A 21,874-nucleotide genomic window follows, 5' to 3' on the forward strand; every position below is an offset into this window, starting at 1 on the left:
AATTCAGTTCAGTCACTCAGTTGTGTCTGACTCTTTGTGACCCCATGCACACCAGACTTACCTGTCCATCACCAACTGGAGCTTGCTCAAACTCATGTCCATTGTGTCGGTGATGCTATACAACCATCTCATCCTCTGTCATCCCCTTCTCCTCCTGCCTTCAATCTTTCCCAGCACCAGGGTCTTTTCCAATGAATTAGTTCTTCACATCAGGTGGCCAAAGTATTGTAATTTCAGCTTCAGCATCAGTCCTGCCAATGAATATTCAGGACTGATCTCCTTTAGGATGGGCTGTTTGGATCTCCTTGCAGTCCAAGGGACTCTCAAGAGTCTTCTCCAACACCACAGTACAAAAGCATCAATTCTTTGGCACTCAGCTTTCTTTACAGTCCAATTCTCATATCCATACATGACTACTGGAAAAAACATAGCTTTGACTAGACAGACCTTTGTTGACAAAGTGATGTCTCTGCTTTTGAATATGCTGTCTAGGTTGGACATGGCTTTTCTTCCAAAGAGTAAGCATCTTTTAATTTCATGGCTGCAGTCACCATCTGCAGTGATTTTGGAGCCCCCCAAAATAAAATCTGTCACTGTTTCCATCGTTTCTCCATCTATTTGCCATGAAATGATGGGACCAGATGCCATGATCTTAGTTTTTTGAATGTTGAGTTTTAAGTCAACATTTTCACTCTTCTCTTTCACTTTCCTCAAGAGGCTCTTTAGTTCTTCACTTTCTTCCATAAGGGTGGTGTCATCTGCATCTCTGAGGTTATTAATATTTCTCCTGGCAATCTTGATTCCAGCTTGTGCTTCATCCAGCCCAGCATTTCACATGATGCACACTGAATATAAGTTAAATAAGCAAGGTGACAATATACAGCCTTGATGTACTCCTTTCCTGATTTGGAACCAGTCCGTTGTTCCATATCCAGTTCTAACTGTTACTTCTTGACCTGTGTACAGATTTCTCAGGAGGCAGGTCAAGTGGTCTGGTATTCCCATCTCTTGACTTTGCATTCCAGGATGTCCGACTCTAGGTGAGTGATCACACCATCATGGTTATCTGGGTCATGAAGATCTTTTTTGTATAGTTCTTCTGTGCATTCTTGCCACCTCTGCTTAATATCTTCTCCTTTGGTTAGGTCCATATCTTTTCTGTCCTTTATTGTGTCCATCTCTGCATGAAATGTTCCCTTGGTATCTCTAATTTTCTTGAAGAGATCTCTAGTCTTTCCCATTCTGTCATTTTCCTCTATGAGGAAGGCTTTCTTATCTCTCCTTGCTATTTTTTGGAACTCTGCATTCAAATGGGTATATCTTTCCTTTTCTCCTTTGCCTTTCACTTCTCTTCTTTTCTAAGCTATTTGTAAGTTCTCCTCAGACAACCATTTTGCATTTCTTTTTCTTGGGGATGGCCTTGATCCCTGTTTCCTGTGCAATGTCATGAACCTCCGTCCATAGTTCATCAGGCACTCAGTCTATCAGATCTAATCCCTTGAATCTACTTGTCACTTCTACTATATAATCATAAGGGATTTGATTTAGGTCATACCTGAATGGTCTAGTGGCTTTCCCTACTTTCTTCAATTTAAGTCTGAATTTTGTAATTTTTGTAATATTTGTAAATAAGGAGTTCATGATCTGAGTCACAGTCAGCTCCCGCCCGGTCTTATTCTTGCTGACTGTCTAGAGCTTTCCCATCTTTTGGCTGCAAATAATATAATCCATCTGATTTCGGTATTGACCATCTGGTGATGTCCATGTGTAGAGTCATCTCTTGTGTTGTTGTACGAGGCTGTTTGATATTACCAGTGCATTCTCTTGGCAAAACTTTGTTAGCCTTTGCATGATGGCAATTAGCAGTAGTGTTTTCTGTTACTGAGAAATAAAAATGAAAAAGTTTGCATGTGTTCCCATAAAAGAGAGGAAGCAGTATCTTGAGGTATCTTTCCACATGGTTTTCTTTGTGTCATTTTATGAGATCGGGTGACCTAGAAGATTCTCCAGACTGGGATGTTTGCAATTGGCTGAGAAAATCCACAGTTAACCAAGAGTGGGTTGGATTTTAGGGACTGAGAGCTGATTTTGAAACACAAAAATGAAGTTTGCTTGACATTATGACCAATTGAGGGAGAGGCTGAGGTTTGTGAGTTGCAGATCACTATGTGACCGTTGATGTTTTCCCCTTTGGTCTGCAGGGTGATTTCACCTGGAACAGTATGTCGGGCCGCAGCGTGCGGCTGAGGTCAGTGCCCATCCAGAGCCTCTCAGAGTTGGAGCGAGCCCGCCTACAGGAAGTGGCTTTTTATCAGCTGCAGCAGGACTGTGACCTGAGTTGTCAGATCACCATTCCCAAAGGTAAGGCCCCATTTTGCCATTCCGTGGGGGGTGTTGCCTGCCAAACAAAAGCTCTGCCAGAGTTACAAGCTGCAGATTCGTCTCAGCCCCACCACAGATCCAGGAAGGAAGCTACAGCTCCTGGGTCATTGGCTGGCATTGGGGTCCAGTTTGAAAGATGTGTTCAATAGGACAGTTTACATGTCAACTAATATGTTTATTAAAAAGAAGATTGACTTGGAGCATTAAAGGGGAGAGCCATGTGCATCTCAACAGTCTACGTGGCTTCAGCACAACCAGTTAAAAAGAAGTTTCAAAAAAGTCAACTTAAAAAATTAGAAGAAAAACCATGTCTATCTCAATATGATTTCAAAATAACCAGTTAAATGGTTTAGCAATTCTGTTAAACACATCCTTTGACCTTATGCAAACCCAGAATCAGTTATTATACCAATGTTAACTCATTTTTATCCACCTGGCATTCTCTGTTAAGGTTCACCACTATAATGCTGAAGCCAGTGCAGACCTAGTTGTCTGATGTTTTTACAAACACAGATCCTGATTCTGGTAAAAATAGGAAACATATATTTGAAAGCCTTTGATCTGTAAAGCCTATTTCTGAATGTTTTCTATTTTCTATAAAGGCACTTTTTAATGTGTGTTAGCATATACAGAAAGGTAATTTGAGGTGAAGTGAAAAGCTGTGATTCTACACAAATAGAGTAAACCTGACATAAAAAGAGCGTTGGCTGCTGTGCCTAAAACTTATATAAAAAAGCTAGATTGCCTTGACAGATTTCAGTATCTGCAGAACTCCTCCTTTGTTTTCTTTTATTGAGGGATCGAAGGAATGCTTCATGAATAGTTATTCATAAAATAATATATATACCACATCTTCTTTATCCACTCATATGTTGTGAATACTTCAGTTGCTTCCATATCTTGGCAATTATAAATAATTCTGTCATGAAATATTGGGGTACATGTACCTTGGTTCACTGATAAAGAATCTGCCTGCTAATGCAGGAGACGCATGTTAGATTCCTGGGTCAGGAAGATCCCTTGGAGGAGGAAATGGCAACCCACTCCAGTATTCTTGCCTGGGAAATCCCATGGACTGAGGAGCTTGATGGGCTACAGTCCATGGGGTCACAAATAGTCGGACATGAGTTAGCAACGAAACAATTTGAATGTGTGTTTTTTTCTAGATATATACTCGAGTGGAACTGCTGGATAATATGGTAGTTCTATTTTTAGTTTTCTGAGGACCCTCCATATTATTTTCCACAGTGTCTGCACCAGTTTACATTCCCACAAATAGTGTTGAAGGATTCCCCTTTCTCCACATCCTCGCCAACATTTGTTGTTTGTAGACTTTGTGATGACATTCATTTGGCAGATGTGAGGTGATATCTCATTGTGATTTTGATTTGCATTTCTCTAATAGTTAGTGATGCTGAGCATCTTTTTATGTGCCTCTTGGCCATCTGCATTTCCCTTTTTGGAAAAATGTCTATTCAGGTCATCTGCCCGTTTTTTAGTTGGGTTATTTGTTTTCTTTAATGCTGAGTTGTATGAGCTGTTTTTGTATGTTGGATACATACACCCCCTTATTGGTCACATTGCAAAAATTTTCTCCCATTCCGTAAGTTGTCTTTTTTTTCCCCCTTCTTCTCTACTGCATGGCATGTGTGATCTTAGTTCCCTGACCAGGGATCTAACTTGTGCCCCCTGCATTGGAAGCATGGATTCCTAACCACTGAGAGTCCCCATAGGTTATCTTTTTGTTTTTTCAAGGGCAAAATTTTAAGTTTAATTACACCCTGTTTGTTTATTTTTGCTTTTATTTCTTCTGCCTTAGGAGATAGATCCAAGAAAATATTGCTCTGACATGTTGAAGAGTGTTTTGCTTATGAGCTTTATGATTTCAAGTCTTATATTTAGGTCTTTAATCCATTTTGAGTTTATTTTTGTATATGGCATGAGAAAGTGTTCTAATCTCATTTTTTTGCATTGGCTCTTTTAAAAAAAAATTATGTTTTATTTATTTTTGCTTGCACTGGGTCTTTGTTGCTGCCCCTGGGCTTTCTCTAGTTGTGGTGACTGGGGGCTACTCTCTAGTTGTGGCCTACAGGCTGCTCATTGCAGTGGCTTCTCTCATTGCAGAGCATGGGCTCTAGAGCACATGGGCTTCAGTAGTTGCAGTTTGTGGGCTCCAGAACTCAGACTCCATAGTTGTGGCGCATGGGCTTAGTTGCTCTGCAGCATGTAGAATCTTCCCAGACTAGGGATTGAACCCATGTCCCCTGCATTGGCAGGCAGTTTCTCTACCAGTGAACCACCAGGGAAGTCCTAATCTCATTTTTTTTACATGTAGCTGTTGAGTTTTCCCAGTACCACTTATCCAAGAGACTGTCTTTTCTCCATTGTGTATTCTTGCCTCCTTTGTCATAGACTAATTGACCAGAGGTGTGTCAGTTTATTTCTGGGCTCTATGTGCCTAATTCTGTATCAGTACCACACTGCTTGGATTACTGTAGTCTAAGGACTGGGAAGGTGATATCTCCAACTTTGTTCTTTATTCTCAAGATGGCTTTGGCAATCCCAGGTCTTGTGTGGTTCCATACAAATTTTAGGATTATTTGTTCTAGTTCTGTGGAAAGTGTCATGGGTATTTTAATAGGGATTGCATTAAATCTGTAGATTGCTTTGGGTAGTATGGCCATTTAAATAATATTAATTCTTCCAGTCCAAGAGCATGGGATATCTTTCTATTTCTTTCTATTATTTTCAGTTTTCTTCATCAGTCTTTTATAGTTTTCAGAGTATAGGTTTTTCACCTCCTTGGTTAAGTTTATTCCCAAGTATTTTATTCTTTTTGATGTGATTTTAAATGGATTTTTTTTTTTTACTTTTTTCTGATAGTTCATTATTACTGTATAGAAAAGCAACTGATTTCTGTATATTATTCTTGCATCCTGCTACTTTACTGAATTCATTGATTAGTTCTAATACTATTTTGGTGGAGACTTTAGGGTTTTCTATAGAAAATATCATGTCCTCTGCAAATAGTGGTAGTTTTACTTATTCCCGTCTAATTTGGATGCCTTTTATTTCTTTTCCTTGTCTGATGGCTGTGGCTCGGACTTCTAATACTATGTTAAATAGAAGTGGCAAGAGGGGCCACTTTTATTCTTTAAACTGGTATCTTGGACTCTATTGAAGGCCATGAAAGAGTTCAGGAGAAGACAGATGTAGGTTAGGCCAAGGGACTGGTGGGACAGGCACATTTCAGTGACTGATGCGTGGCTCCTGTGGCTTTTGCGTCATACTCTGATTCCCTGGGGGCTCAGACGGTAAAGCGTCTGCCCACAGTGCGGGAGACCCGGGTTTGATCCCTGGGTTGGGAAGATCCCGTGGAGAAGGAAATGGCAACCCGCTCCAGTACTCTTGCCTAGAAAATTCCATGGACGGAGGAGCCTGGGGGGCTACAGTCCATGGGGTCACAAAGAGTCAGACACGACTGAGTGACTTCACTTCACTACTTGACACCACAACCATAGCCAGTTCCTCCCAGGAGGAAATTCCTAGCCTTGTTATATCTTTTCATGCTAATGTGACACAGAGATCCTCACCTCAAGTAAGAAGAAAATCCCTTTGGCAGTTGGTGAAAAATGAGTACTAATCGCCATCAGGCCGGGTTGCTGCTTCTTCCTAGGACAATCTCATTCTGCCTCATCTTGTCTTTGTTTGGTTTTAAGGTGGAGACGAACCTGCCCTTGCTTCCCTATTAATTAACAAGATGGCCCAGGTGGGGTCCAAGAGCCCTGTCTCTGTTTTACAAGAATAGATGATCTTTCAGGTCCTAAGAAAAAATTTTAATAGAAATGTTGGCAAGCACAATTTATAGTGAAGGAAATGATGACTCTAAAAAGTTATGTGAAACCCAGATTTGAGACATATCAGATGAGATAACAAGAAATAAATATTCTTTGTAATTTTGTTTTCAAATCCGTTAATTTGATGTTTCTCTTTGTTCTTGCTCTTTAAAGAGTCCATTAAATAAATAACCTTTAACAAACAGAGAATTTTATGGAACTTATCGGCTAGAAGCTCTGTCTCCATTGCTTATTTCTGCGACAGTGTGGGTCCTAGTACATTCAGGGAAAGATTTGTTCTATCAAGATGTTCAAAGATGTTTGGGCTACAGGAGTTATTTTGACAGTTTCTATCAAAATGGGAGCTAATGATTTGCAAATCATCTCTTACTTATGAAAGAGAGAAGGAAGTGTGTGGCTGGGTGGGAAAAAACAGACATCACCCAAGCGTTCTAAAACTACTGTTTGGGTGAGATGATTATAGACATTGAATATTTACCAAGATCAAATGCATGGCTGGTGCTGAGAGCTGTGATGGCAGCTTTGGTCTGAGGATGGCTGCTTTTGTTCCATGCAAAAACCTAAGTGGAGGTTCTAAACAGAGTCAGAGTCACTGTATGAATTTACTCAGGAAAATAAATACAAATGCCACGGTCTAGAACCTAAACTAATGATATAAAGCCTACTGAGATAGTGGGTATAATGAAAATGGAAACATATTCAAGCTCACAATTTTGCTCTTTGTTACCTTAGAATGACTGTGCGTGCGTGCTCAATCACTCAGTCACGTCCAACTCTTTGCAACCCCATGGACTGTAGCCCGCCAGGCTCCTCTGTCCATGGAGATTTTCCAGGCAAGAATACTGGAGTGGGTTGCCATTTCCTTCTCCAGGGGATCTTCCAGACCCTAGGAACAAACCCACATCTCCTGTACCTCCTACATTGGCAGGCAGATTCTTTACCACTGTGCCACCTGGGAAGCCCCTGGAATGACTATAGGAATTTATTTATGGATATGTTTGGAGGACTATCTTCCTCTATGAGACTGGTGCTTCCATGGCTCGGATGAATGATAATATAATGTATTCATCAGCTGCTGGGATTCACCATAGAGAGGGAAGTACTGAAGGTTGAGGGTTAGGAAGTTACTGGAGTTGTTTCCTAGAGTGGACTGCAGTGGTGGGATCCAAAGCCACAGGTAGAGAGTTTGAGCTCCTCCTGAGGTTTAGTAGAAGGTGGACATGGGTTATGTGGATACAGATGCAGGCAGATTAGATGATGGGAAAGCGTGTGGAATTTCACTCCAGATTGCCTCTCCTCTCTCAGCAAAATAAGAAACGATTTCATCTGTTAGGAGTGGGGATAAGAAGGAGGTCCTGGAGGTTTGAGGAAAGAGGAAAAGAATGGAAAAGCAGGAAGTGAATGGACCAGCAATGTTGCAGGATTGTGGGGCAGCCCAAAAGGTCTATTCGAGGTTAGATGCTGGGAATTTAAATTGCAAAATAAACATCTGGGCAGCTTTGTTGTTGTTTTTGTTGTTCAGTTGCTCAGTGATGTCCGACTCTTTGTGACCCCATGGACTATAGCAAGCCAGGCTTCCCTGTCCTTCATTATCTCCCAGAAATTGCTCAAATTCATGTCCATTGAGTCAGTGATGCCATCTAACCATCTCATCCTCTGTTGCCCCTTTCTCCTCCTGCCCTCAATCTTTTCCAGCATCAGGGCAGCTAACCACTGCTAAAGCAAGCACACCATTTTGTACTTTGAGTTCCCCAGCCTTAGTTAATCCAAATCTCCTCTCAGTGGAGTTAGGATTTTCTAGTTGAGTTTAATCATGGTAGGGAGGGACATGGCAGTTGAGAAATCTGTGGTAAGAAGAATCCTAGACCCCTCAAAGATGGCCTGGCATCTTTGACTATTTCCTTCACATGTCTAAATCAACTTTGCAAATGTGATCAACTTGGGTCTTTGAGACAGCAAGATTATTCTGGACTATCTGGGAGGATCAAAACTAATCACATGAGTACTAAAAAGCAAAGAAACTTTCCTAGCTGTAGTCAAAGAGAGATATGACTTTGGAGGAATAGTCAGAGAGATGCATTGCTGCTGGCTTTGATGATAGAGGAAAGGGCCACAAGTCGAAGAATGCAGGCAGCCTCTAGAAACTAAAGAAAGGCAAGGAAACAGATTCTCACTAGAGCCTCTAGGACGGAATGCAACCCTGCTGACACCTTGCTTTTAGCAAGTGAGACTCATTTCAGACTTCTGGTCTCCAGAAATGTCAGTAATAAATTTAAGTCATTTTAGCCACTAAGTTTGTGGTCATGTGTTACAGCACCTATAAGAAACTTATACAGTATACAAGACAGTGATTATAGTCTCAGACCATGGGATCTAAGCTGAATAAGAAGAGAAGTTAGAAATATATGTAAAAGACATTTTTCTTGAGTAAGAAGAATCAATTATATAAAGATATCAATTATGCCCTAAATTATCTATAAACTGGACATGGTTCCGGAAAACATACTTAAAGAATTAATTTTTGCAATATCACTAAATTGATCCACACATCATCTTGGCAAATAATTATATGAAAGTAAGTAGACGGGAGAAACTCTGAAAAAGAGGTCAAGCAGAAATTATCCCTGGCCATTTATTAAATGTTATAAAACTAAAGCAATTAAAAGAATATTGTACTGCTTCACAACAGGCAGATCAATGGAAGATAATAGAGTTCAGAATTGAGCTAAAATAAATATGAGAACTTATGACATAAACATTGCATTTCTTATCAGGGGGAAATGGTGGATTATTACTGTATTTGTGACAATGAGACTACCATTGAGAGGAAAAATTGAGATTCTGACCTTGACGTGGAAGAAAGATTTGAAGATTTAAAAAATGAAACTATGAATGCACTAAAACAAAACATAGCTAGATATTAATATATTTTTATGTGGAGGAAGTCACTACACAGAAAACATAGAGTGACCTGTTTCACTACATTTAAAAAAGAATAGAATCATCTGTGTGGCAAAAAAGTAAATAAATAAATAGAAATGTATAACACATTTGAAAAACTAAAGGCTAACTTCTGTAAGATAAAAAGCTTTATTACAAATTAATATGAGAAAGAAAATAATTAAAATGTAGACACATTATATGCATCTCACAGGAAAAGAAATTCAAATGATTTATAAATATCTGTAAAGGTGCTCTCACCCTCATATTCATTTAGGAAATGCAAGCTCAACAACAAGGAGATTATTTTTTCCTCTTAGATTGGAATGACTCCAAATGTTGGATAGTATATTTTCTCAGAAAACAGACTCTCATATACTGTTGATAGTAATCTAATCGTTGCAGCAGCTTTCAAGGCAGTTTGACAACACTGGGCTTCCCAGGTGGTGCTAATGGTAAAGAACCTGCCTGCCAATGCAGAAGACCTAAGAGTCACGGGTTCAATCCCTGGATCAGGAAGATCCCCTGGAGAAGGGCATGGCAAGCCACTCCAGTATTCTTGCCTGGAGAATCCTATGGACAGAGGAGCCTGGCGGGCTAGAGTCCATAGATTGCACAGAATCAGATACGACTGAAGGGACTTAGCTAGCATGCATTCAACTTTGAAATGACCCAATAAAGCTACTTCCACAAATGTATCTCAGAGATATATACCTGTAAAGATAGGCTATATATATATATATTAGTCAAGATAGGCTAACCACTTAGTACCTTATAGTATAAAAGTGTCTTTCAGGCACCATCTAATGCAGGTTGGCCATAACGATCAGGAGAGTGGACTGTCCGCCACACAGTCATGCAGGAACCTAGGATTCTCCAATCTTGTGACTCCTCCCTTCTCTATATCTATTCAGCCAGAAGACACACACAGTAAAAATGAGTAAGATTTACATAAACCTTGTAAGATGACTGATGAGTTTAATTTGTTACCCCCATCCAGACTTAAGCCATTTCAGTGAGGAAATTTTGAAGATGCTATAGAGAACCTAGTGTAGAAATAAGGGTGTCTTTCAGTGGGAGGGATCGTATCTATCAGTAGAGTTTTCCTGTGAGCTTGAGATTTTCCCATGGAGGCAACCATGGAATGTTTCTACCTGGTCAAAGGCTGCTCTTGGCATAGGCTCTTGAATCAGACTGTCTAGTCTATAAATGGCTTAATCCTTAACAGCAGACCCAGGAAACAAATGCAGAGATCATGATCAAGAAATTAAACACCTAATGGCCTTCACTGGCTTCCCTGATGGCTCAGTACCAAAGACTCTGCCTGCCAATGCAGGAGACTCAGGAGATGGGGGTTCAGTCCCTGGGTCAGGAAGATCCCCTGGAGGAGGAAATGGCCATCCACTCCAGTATTCTTGCCTGGGAACTCCCATGGACAGAGGAGCCTGGCAGGCTACAGTCCATGGGGTCCAAAAGAGTTGGACATGACTGAACAACTAAAAAACAACAATAGCAACAATGCTTTTCACGAACTTGTCACATCAACTGAGTTGTGTTTATGTATTAGGTTCAATTAATATGGATATTCAATTTAGATAGCATTTTAATACAAATGGTCTAAGACAAGGGTTAGTGAACTGGCACCCACTGGCCAAACTCAGCTCACCATCTGTTTTTGTAAATACAATCTTATTGGCACACAGCTATGCTTATTCATTTACGTATTGCCTATGGCAGCTTTTGAGCATCAGTGGCAGAGTTAAATAGCTGTGAGTCCTTATGCCTCACAGAGTCTCAAACATTTACTATCTGGCCTTTTACAGGAAAGAAAAATTGCTGACCTAAGGTAAAATGAAAGGAAGTGACTGGTTGATGCCCAGTATGTAAAGGAGGTTAGTGTAGGTGATATGGCTTAACCTCATTATAATGGAAACTAAATATTTAAAGCTGAATAATTTCACAAGAGAGAAATACATATTCAAGTTTTCTTCAGTGCTGTTTTTTTCTTCACTTAATTTCTGGTATCAACATTGAGAAAGGCTTTGTTTACATATTTTGGAAACAGTATCATGGAATGAGGAATAGCTGATGGTTTAAGAAAATGTGGACAATAGTCTAATAAAAGAGTACCCTGATGCCTCAAAATTGCTCAGTTATATGGCTTCCTTATGAAGTGGTCCCTCACCATTGTCCCTCAGGCTGTGTAAAACCCAAATAAACAACTCAATGAAATCAAGAGAATGACATTCTTGGTTGGTTTAACACTGCAGCTGTCTTTGGTTTGTGATTTGAATGTTGATTTTAAAAAATAAGGGCAACCTGGTGGACAAGGCAATTGATCTTGGGTGTTTGTGTAACAACACTAGACAGAAACTATAACTGTTCAATTTCTGCATTATCCCTGCTGCTGTTGTCCACTTGAAGAGGTGAAATGCTAGAACTGTTTATAAGAGCTTTCTGTGTAACTATGGGTTGCTTGAAAATTTCATTTGCGATTTTTGGCCAACCCAATAAAAATGAAGTTGAAACCTACTTTCAGATCCCCAAACTCCAGTGTAGGTAAAAATGCTGATAGGAAACAATCACCAAATAGGGTGACCAAAAAATAATGTTAGGCCACTGGGCTCAGCAAATGTCTCTAGTGTATGAGCTGTAGAGGTAGTTGCATCTTTTATGTGTTCACAGTCACCAATGCTGAGATCGCCCCAGAGAGTTGTGATTTCCCATGGGATGAGGCTATTTCTTATTTGTTTCTGAATCTGGAACACTGGTTATACTGCCCAATGCTCCAGTGACTCTCAGCAAAATCTTTGAGGAATGCATGAAAACATGTATGCATACCTGCATATTTACCTTTAAAAGTAAGCTCCTGACTTCTCTCTTCCCTACCTCTCTGAAGACCACCAACCATCTTTCTCTTGTGTTCTACAGGATCCTGAGTAATGGTTTTGAAATGGCAGTGCTTCCCTATTGCTTCACCCTATGCCCAGTTTCCGACTTTGATTGATGGTCCCACAGGGTTGACAGGATATTTGAGCAAAGTAATAACCATGTTGAGCTGAAAACATTGCCCAGCGTTTTATACTCTCAAGAAAAGTCATTCGTCATCATCATCATTATCATATAATCACCATATCACTTTGTCTTGTATCTACCCTCAATCCAAGTCACCCTGTCATTATGTCTCACTTTAACTATAACCATAGACTCTGCTTTCCTCAATTCAAGACTTCTCTCCGATTCTGCCCACTACACCTAAAAAGCAGCAGAGTAATCTTCAACCACAGAATCTATTCCTTTGTTGAAAAACCAACTCCCAAGGCCCCCCTTGCCTACTGAGGTTACTATCAAAGCTATTTGCAATACTCTTTCACTTAAAAGAAGGAATCCATTCGGTTTGTAGCCTGTGCTGAGCATGCCCCACAGATTTAAGTTTGTCTTAGAGGAGAAGGTTTCAAACTTTTTGTCCAAAATCTATAGTGAGAAATACGTTTTACATCTCAGCCCATCAAACACACAAGCCAAATAAATGATGCTTATCATTATCTGAGATACACCTCTACAATGTTCTCTTCTATGAGCCACTAAATTTTCATGATTCATTAATAAGTTATGACCCACAGTTTGAATAATGGAATCTTGGAAAGCAGATGGAATGGAGAAGAGATGATCACAAAGAACAAAAAAATGTCAGCATAGAAAACTTTCACTTGTTTGTTACTGTGGCCCTTAGGGCCTTGGTAAGATGGATGGGGCAGTTTCCCTAGGGCCACAGAAAGAGGCTAGGTCCTTGGCCTAAGTATCTAGTGCCTTCTCTACCTGGAGCCCAACAGTGGAGTGTCACCCAGGGGCTTCCCGTGCCACTTCACTGCTCCCTCACCTGTACCAAGCTGGGCGTACAGCCTGAAGGAGGGGTCTATGTGGAGTATTAGGTTCTGAAGAGGTAGAAACCTCTGACAGAAGCTATAATGTCATGTCAAAAATAATCCACAGGGACTTCCCTGGTGGTCCAATGGTTAAGAATCCACCTCCCCCAACGCAGGGGACATGAGTTCGATCCCTGGTGTGGGAAGATGCCACATGCTGCAGGACAACTAAGCCTGCACACCACAACTAATGAAGCCCAAGCACCCTAGAGCCTGAGCTCCACAACAAGAGAAGCCACTGTAATGAGAAGCCCGCGTGCTAGAACTAGAGAGGAGGTCCTGAGCACTGTAACTAGAGAAAGCCTGTGTGCAACAGCAAAGACCCAGGGCAGCCAAAAGTTACAAAAAAAAAAAAAAAAGTAGTCCATATCCTCAAGGAGTTCTTAGTCTGTTGCTAGAGAAAGCACAGATACATCAACTGTGTTAAAACCCAGAGCAAGGGATAGCATCCTATCCAAGTGACCTGTGGTGGCCCTGACAGATACAAGTTGCCTTATCTACCTATTCCAGGAAAACCCAGAAATGACAGCCAGGTTTCACTGCAGGTTTGTTTTGTTTTGTTTTGTTTTGAAATTTTCTTCTTGGATGCTCTCCTCTATACCCCAGGGCTTTTACCACGTCAAATTCTCGAGTGTGTGCTTCTGTATGATTCTGTTCCGGTGCCAAGCAGGCAAGTCAGTGCAATAGTCAGTGGGTATTTAAGCCATATGTTTTGTGCCTTCGTATTCACAAATGGCTTCCTTCATGTTCTCAGACAATATAGGTTTCTATCTGAGCTCTTGTCCCTACTGATTACATTTACATGTATGGATATATCTTTGTTGGAGTAGCAGCTATTACTGCACAAGGCTTTGGCATCTTGAACAAAACTTTTGTCACTGCATTTTCTGAAATATTCTGGCACCTTTCAAACATTTCAAGACTACACTGTTTTCTCTTTTGGGATCATGGCCCAAAAGTAAACTTGATAATTACCCAGAATGTCCCATCCTTGAAATATGAATAGGAGCTTCCATTTTTGCTTTTTTCTTTGTTTCCCTTTGGGCAAAACAAAGGCAAATAAGTATTAATTGAAATTAAATACTGAGTGTTTTTTTTAAATCTGTCAAGCTTTCTAGATAATTTGAAATTGAGCCCTCAAGATGATTTAAAAATTCAATCAGTGGGTGTTTCTAACATATTTATAAGTGGAAAGCTGTGGGAAAGTAGTTTAAGGAGGTCTTCATTCAGAATTGGAGAGGGCAAATTACAGCCCACAGGCCAATTTCAGCCCACTGCCTGTTTTTGTAAATAAATTTTTATTAAAATGCAGCATACTCATTTGTCTCTGTATTGTCTAAGGCTACTTTAATGCTTCAACAGCAGGGTGGAATAGTTTTGGCAGAGACCATGTGGCCCACAAAGCCAAAAATATTTGCAGGCTAGACCTTTACAGAAAAAACTTGCTGACCTCTGATTTAAGAGATTAACATTAATTAATTTGATATTGTAATTCACAGTTATTATCCAAGTGATTGGTCAACTATACCATCCCATTCATTTCATTTTCTTCACTATCTTAGTTTTATTTTTCAATAATTGAGTGTTTTTTTTAGTTATCAGAACTTCATAACTCTCAGATGTTTTAGTGTTTATATTATATGTAATCAAATATTTTTTCTTCAAAGTGAGTAATAAATTCCTTTGGTGAAACTAAACAAGAAAGAAATGTCAATATTTTAATGAGTTGCTTACACAACTGAAGCCACCATGCAGGTTATAGGAATGTAAGTTATGCATCAGATGGGTGACTTTAATAATGTTAATCTCCAGCATGGGTTGATTTTTAGCTTTATTATTACTATCTGGTTTGATAACTGAGCATTTAGCTATCTTTGTCTTTAAGGACTTCACTTATTTACAGATTTGCAGTTCTTTGTAGTCTAATCTTCCTGTTCCTACCCTCCTTCCTTATCTCAGATGCCTTTCAAATCCAAATCTTCTAGGACTGCCTGCATTATCTGACAAGGCTAGTGCAAATTTAAGTAGCAAAACACATCCTGCAACAGTTTTGAATTAATCCACCATTAAAGATGCTTTGGCTGCAAGTGACAAAAACCAACAAAAATGTGAACATATAGCAAAGCAATTGGTTATATTTCTTTACTAGGAGCCCACAGATAGGCTGATTCCAGGACTTATTAATTCAGTGGCCTTCCACCTTTTTTCTCTGCCCCAGTCATGGATCACTTCCTTCTTTGTCTGGCTTCCCTCGTCACAAAATGACTGTGGTAGCATCAGCATCACTGCTTTGGTGGCGGCATGAAGAGGCAGAGAAGAGCAGTGAGCCTTCAGCAAGTATTTTTTAATAGCGAAAAAGGATTTTCACTGCTGTCTCCTAGCAGGCTCCCCTCCCTTCTCAATCCCTAGAATTCCAACACGTGCCAGTGCCCAAATCAGTATGGCAGAAAGAACTAGACTTAAGATTCCTTTCCTGAGCCTGGGGTGAGAACTCATCTCGGGATGCATGCCCACACAGAGGGTGAGCACCTAACAAAACAGGGAAAGAAAAAATTGGATGGGGGGTGGAGTAGGATAAAGATGGGTTTAGATTAGGAACTATTTTTGTCCATAACAGCAATGTCATCTGCCATCGCAAACAAGCAGTAGGGAGGAAACCATTCTTAGATTGATTTGCATTCGTGTCTAACAGTGTTTTGCTTTTGCTGCTCAGGAAGTAATTAAGAAACTGAATGGAAAGGATTAAAGATTTAATCATAGCACAGTTACTTGTATGGTATTTCTATAGCATAAGGGGCTTCCCTGGTGGCTCAGCAGTAAAGAATCAGCCTGCAATACAGGAGACCCAGGTTCGATGCCTGGGTTGGGAAGACCCCTGGAGAAGGAAATGGCAACCCACTCCAGTATTCTTGCCTGGAGAATCCCATGGACAGAGGAGCCTGGTGGGCTACAGTCCTTGGGGTCACACAGAGTTGGACACAACTGAAGCGACTTAGCACACATACATATCATAAAGAACCACTCAAATGGTTCAAAGAATAATCAAAAATAGGAATGGGAAAGGAAAGGATGAGGCGCTTAATAGTCTTCATCCAATTGTACCATTGAGCCAGTGACTGAATCTATGAGAGCTGTTTTCATGACAGCAACTGGCAGAAATTTGGAGGAGTTTCCAAGGATTAAGGTCTATGACTTAAAGATAATTGATTCCTTTCTTGCTTATTCATTATAAAATGGTATCTATCCAGAGAAGATAGGTAGTATTAGCTCCTTAGAGAGGTCAGAAATCACACCATGTGTCAATGCCCTTGTCTGAGTCTTTTCAACTTGACCTGCAAGCTTTGGCTTTAAAACAAGTAATGCTGAAACACCTCTAATTTGCAATTTTATATCCTTGAGTTACCAATCTAGGGTATTTCTTTGGGATGAATGCTTTCTGTCTTTTTGTTCTCCTACCTCCTTGCTTTCCTTTACGCTCCAGGAAAGAAATATAACTTAAGGAAATGACTTGCCAAAAGCCATTTTTCTTGTCCTGATATTTGGACACTTTTGTTTCTGCAAATACAATACCTCCATAGACTAAGTTAAAAATACTGTTTTCAACTCAATGTATGCACAATAAGAGTTGCACGTTCAAGAGCCTGGAAGGGCAGACTAGCTCCTAGTTTGAGAGAAGGTAACAGCAGAGCTGTTCTTTTGGATCACGAGCTTATACCTTTATTTATTTATTTTTTTCTTAACTCATAGTACTTGAAAGTGGAAAAAATGACAGCAAGGAAAAGGTCCTTGTAGGGTGTAATTTGTTCATGACCAGTTATTACAGTAAGCAGTGATTACACAGAATGCCTGGTTAAGGAAAAAACCATAGTTGAGCTTTTAAGCCCATGGCATCCAAGCCATGCAGACAGCTTTTCTACCTCACATTTTGGTAGAATAACGAGACATGCTGGACAAATCAAATAGCTCAATGTTTTCTGTCCTAGAACCTTACTTGTTTTGAGGTTCAAGAACTACAAGGTCTTTTTTTTTCCCTCTTGAGAAAAAATTTCAGAACTAATTACCTTGCCAAATAATTTACACGAAAGGAGAAAGGTTTCTTAGTGTTTAGTTTAGCTGGAAGCATGGTGACCTCCAAGAGCTGTCTTTCTTTACAACAGTAAGACTCACAGAATGTTCTTAGTTTCTGACCACAGCTTTGATAATTTCACCGCCACTTCAACATGTAAACTGTGGGGATTACTACATTTCTCAAGTACTTTGGGGAGCCTTGGCCCTAAGGAGAGACATCAGCATTGCTTAAGAATACCATAAATATTTCCTTCCCCAAGAAACACAGACACTTTGGAAATTAGATTTTGAAAACTCTAATCCACAAGGTGATAGCAGGATGAAGAAATAGTGTTGGATAGATTGGAATTTAAACCAAGAAGAATGACTCAGTGACCCGGTTTCTACCTGCTTTCTATTTCAATCAAGGTTAATGGAAAAACTGCCAAGGATAAGGTGATACATAAATGGAAACTTTAACCTATATAGATTTGATTAAATAACCAAGAGTCCATTGCATGAAATATTTCTTGAAAATAGCATGAATATCTCTATATACAGTGAGATTCAGAGTTGACTGAAAGGCAGAGCCAGTTTGTGCTCCAACACATTGTTTTCCCACTTTTTCCGCATAGATTGTTTTCTTCCAAAATTCTTGTTTTTCACTCTCTAGAGCCCTAGTTCCCACTAGAGAAACTATCAGTGTCCCCCCCCTGAATTTGAGATTTTCTCATCTTTTTTCACCAGTAGAACACTTGCTTGATAAAAGTTTGGATTACTAGGAATAAAACACTAAGAGGCTTAGGACAAGAACGGATTTCCTAGACTCAGCAGGCACCATGTAATATATCGGGAGAAATCCCCACCAAAATTCAAAGGCTCCTGAGAAGGGTAACTTCATCCTTTAAGACTGAATTTGAGGAGCTTCCCTGGTGGCTCAGTAGTAAAGAATCCACCTGCCAATGCAGGAGATACATGTTCAATCCCTGATCCGGGAAGATCCCACATGCCACACAGCAGCTAAGCCCAGGCACCACAACTACCAAGCCTGAGCTCTGGAGCCTGGCAATTGCAACTACTGAGGACAAGTGCACCCTGCATCATCCCTTACGGAGGTTACTTGTTTTAGAATAGAGGACAGAGCCCTCCTTTGGCTCCTGTCCTAAATATCTGGGGTTAATCCCAATTTAACTCTTAGGCCAGAGTGTCTCACTGGCTCCAGTGGTTCCCATATCCTAGGATTGTTGCCACATTTCCGGCCAAGAAGCAGAGGTGGCCACTTTCCTGGTAACTACTACTCTTTCCTGTCCAGGCTGCTCTCCTTTCCTTTTCTTTTGATGTACTTTGAATATGAAGCAGGCAACTCGAAGTGGCAGGGGCTCTTTTGAACTCATTCCACTGCACATGCGTGTGGCAGTAACTGGTTCCATTGTCCAGCTTGAATTTTCCTGGAATATGATCTTGACTGGCGTTTTGGTTGCCCAGCTGTCATCAGTCCCTATATCATTTTCCAATGCTGATTTATTTAGCCAAATTAACTTACATCGATGAGATTAATTATCCAAAAACACTAGACTTGAAGTGTGGGCCCAACGAATGGCCTTCAGGTGCCAGGGACCATTAAATAATATTATTACTTCTTTGACAGAGCTCCAAACTGGAAATAAACTATCTGGTATAGTCTTTCACTTGCCTTATTTTGGGGAGATCTGTGGCTTGAGAGCCATCGAAAGGGGATGCAGATGAGAATAAAGGATGAATTTTAGTTTTAGTGAAGGATTAAACATAGTTTTAGTAACTGCTTTTATAAGACATCCACAGATTGTAACTGTGGATTGTAACTCACCTAATGTACTTTCACACATCCAATTTAAAACTACATTTTGGTTTATCAGAATAGGCATCAGAACATGAAAAGTAAACAGATTCTGTACTAATCAGTGTTCTTGGATGCACATGACAGGTACCAAGTCTAGATAAACTTAAAAAGAAAAATGATTTAGAGAACCTAAGAAATAGGAAGTATCTAAAGATCATCTACTAGCCACGTATGAAAACATCACCAGTGCCATAAAAACAGATCTGGTCAAGCCTCTCAACTGTCCACTCCCTTTCCAGAAAACATGCTACACAGAATGGCAGATAAATGGATTCTTTATATTGGCCTAGACACATGTTTTCTTTCAGATCAGAGGGATATGATTAGGAAGATTATTTCAATAGTTTCAGCTAGGTCAGAAACTGGCTTGTGAGTCACCTTCTTCCCATAAAGTTCAGCTTTATGTGTGTGTTTCAGAAATACTTAAATGAGCACTACAAGCCTCCACTTTCTCACATGCTTGACAAATGAGTCTACGGCCTTTGCTTGAATTCACCTAGTGCCTGGGGGAAAGGGCATTAAAAAAAAACAAAACAAATACTTAATTTGGGAGTCATTTTAGATTGGCAGAAAAGTTACCAAAATAATAGAGTCCCCCTATGCCCTTCACCCAATTCCCCCTAATGATAGCATCTTTTATAACCTTGGTACCCTTATCACAACCAAGAAACCAACATTGGTATGTTATTCTCAACTGAACTACAGACTTTGTTTGGGTTTCACCAGTGAAAGTGTTAGCTGCTCAGTCATGTCAGACTCTTTGCAACCCCATGGAATTCTCCAGGAGAGAATACTGGAGTGGGTTGCCATTCCCTTCTCCAGGGAATCTTCCCAACCCAGGGATCGAACTTGGGTCTCCCGCGTTGCAGGCAGATGCTTTATTGTCTGAGCCTCCAGGGAAGCCACACTAGATTTCAACAGTTTCCCCACTAATAATATCCTTTTTCTGTTCCAGGATCCCATTCAGGATACTGCATGCATTTAGCTGAGCATTATTTTTTCTTTTCTTTTCTTTTTTTTTTAAATAACAAACGTCTTATGTTATAATTTCTGGGAATACCTTACCCTGGTTGTTCCGGTTCAGGTTCTGGTTTATGTTTCCATCCAGCTGACCCGTGGCTGCAGTCATCTGAGTGCAGTCATCCTCTGTGACTGGCCTGGAGGATCAGGGTTCAGGCTCACTCACCCGGCTGCTGGCTGGAGACTCCTCTTCCTCACCACAGAGCCCTTTGCAAAGGGCTCCTCATGCCATGGTTCCCCCCTGCCCCAGAGTGAGGGCCCCAAGACAGAGAGCGTCCGAGAGTGAAGCCACAGGGAGCAGTGCTTTTTTGTGAGGCTACACATTCCACTGCTGAGCAGTTCCATTTACCCCCAAAAGTGTCTTCCTACAATTTCCTCCCGAATCCTAGTTCTGGCCAATGAAGGGCTGGCCAGTAGGTCTCTTCACCCCCACCATGTTTAGCCCTCTTAAAAAAAGAAGAAGAAGAAGAAATGGTCTCCCCGAGTCTTCCCTGAATGCTAAAGATGCTCCATTCACACAGCTGTTCCCCACCAGATGACACGATCTGGTGTCCCCCTCCCTGCCCCCAACCCCATCAGAGGAGAAAAAAAAAAAAACTTCATGGAAAGAAATAAAAAGTTGTTGACTCACGGAGTTTGCTATATCCCCCTACCTGTAATCAGGACTTAGGTATAAAGATAGCTATAGGCAGACTCATGTTTCTTTATAAATTAATGGAACTTGTTACTGTGTCCAAAATTCATCATTATATAGAAAGGCTCATTGATTTGTAAACATTTTTATATTGTTCTTTTAAAAACAGATATTGAGATTAAAGTTGCATATTGTGACCAGTCGGAAAATGACAATGTTTTCTAGTTCATATGTCACGTGGTTTGACCCATAGCTGTTCTCTGGATAGAGTTATGCACAGACCAGTGGTGGTCAACCAGAGTGGTTTTGTCCCTGAGGGACACTTGGCCATGTCCAGAGGCCTTATCATTTGTCACAACAGAGAATGGGTGGGTGTTCTGGCATCTGATAAACTAAAGTCAGAGATGCTACTAAATACCCGCCTGTAGAGAGGACAGCCCCTCAGGACAGAGTTATCCAGCCCCACATGTCATTCATGCCAAGGCTGAAAAAGTGTGGCATAAATTATTTGCAGTTTCTAAAGGGCCACTTCCCATTCTGCCACCCAAGTGTGTCTTTTTTATGTCATTTTTTCCTCACTCTGTAACTGAGCTCCCCTCACTGCCTATGAATTCCTTTGGTTTGCGTTCTCTAAGAGACTGTTTTTCTGGTGCAAGTAAATAGCGAGGCAGTTGTGGTTGGGGAAAGTGGGAGAGGTGCTGCCAAAAAGCATTCCTTCAACTTTTCTCCACAGGAATTTTTTTTGAAGATTTGAAGCAAGCTAGAACCTCCCTTTTAGGCTAGGATGGAGTTGCAAACTCCAAGGCTTGCCAGGTGTGCCATGGCTCAGGGGCATGGGTGTCTCTGCTGGCCTGTGGGGAGTGTGAGGACTGTGGGACTGGTGCTGCCAGTTCTCACACCTTCCTTAAGAGGTCAGGAATCCAGGCACATATGTGAACTTCCCAAGATTTCACCTTAGAGCTTAAGTTTTTGCAAATCTCCATGTGGCTTAGGGATGATCATACTGAGTAAGCCAGACAGAGAAAGACATATGATATCACTTATATGTGCAGTCTTAAAAAAAAAAAAAACGGTACAAATGAACTTATTTACAAAACAGAAATAGATATAAAGACATAGAAAACAAACTTATGATTACCAAAGGGGAAAGGAAGGGAGAGAGAAATTAGGAGTTTGGGATTAATATATA

The 21,874-nt window shown here is 40.5% G+C and overlaps 1 protein-coding gene across 8 annotated transcripts in view; it reads left to right on the plus strand.

The window, feature by feature from the left end:
* ARHGAP6 (Rho GTPase activating protein 6) overlaps positions 1-21,874 on the plus strand; it is a 488,293-nt gene that overhangs the window by 400,694 nt on the left and 65,725 nt on the right. For all 8 annotated transcript variants that reach the window (XM_043458072.1, XM_043458073.1, XM_043458075.1 and 5 more), the window contains exon 2: positions 2,202-2,361. In XM_043458072.1, coding sequence (XP_043314007.1) covers positions 2,202-2,361 — 160 coding nt within the window. The remainder of the gene's footprint in view (positions 1-2,201; positions 2,362-21,874) is intronic.

This window comes from Cervus canadensis, chromosome X (genome assembly GCF_019320065.1).
Source record: "Cervus canadensis isolate Bull #8, Minnesota chromosome X, ASM1932006v1, whole genome shotgun sequence".
Lineage (NCBI taxonomy): Eukaryota > Metazoa > Chordata > Mammalia > Artiodactyla > Cervidae > Cervus > Cervus canadensis.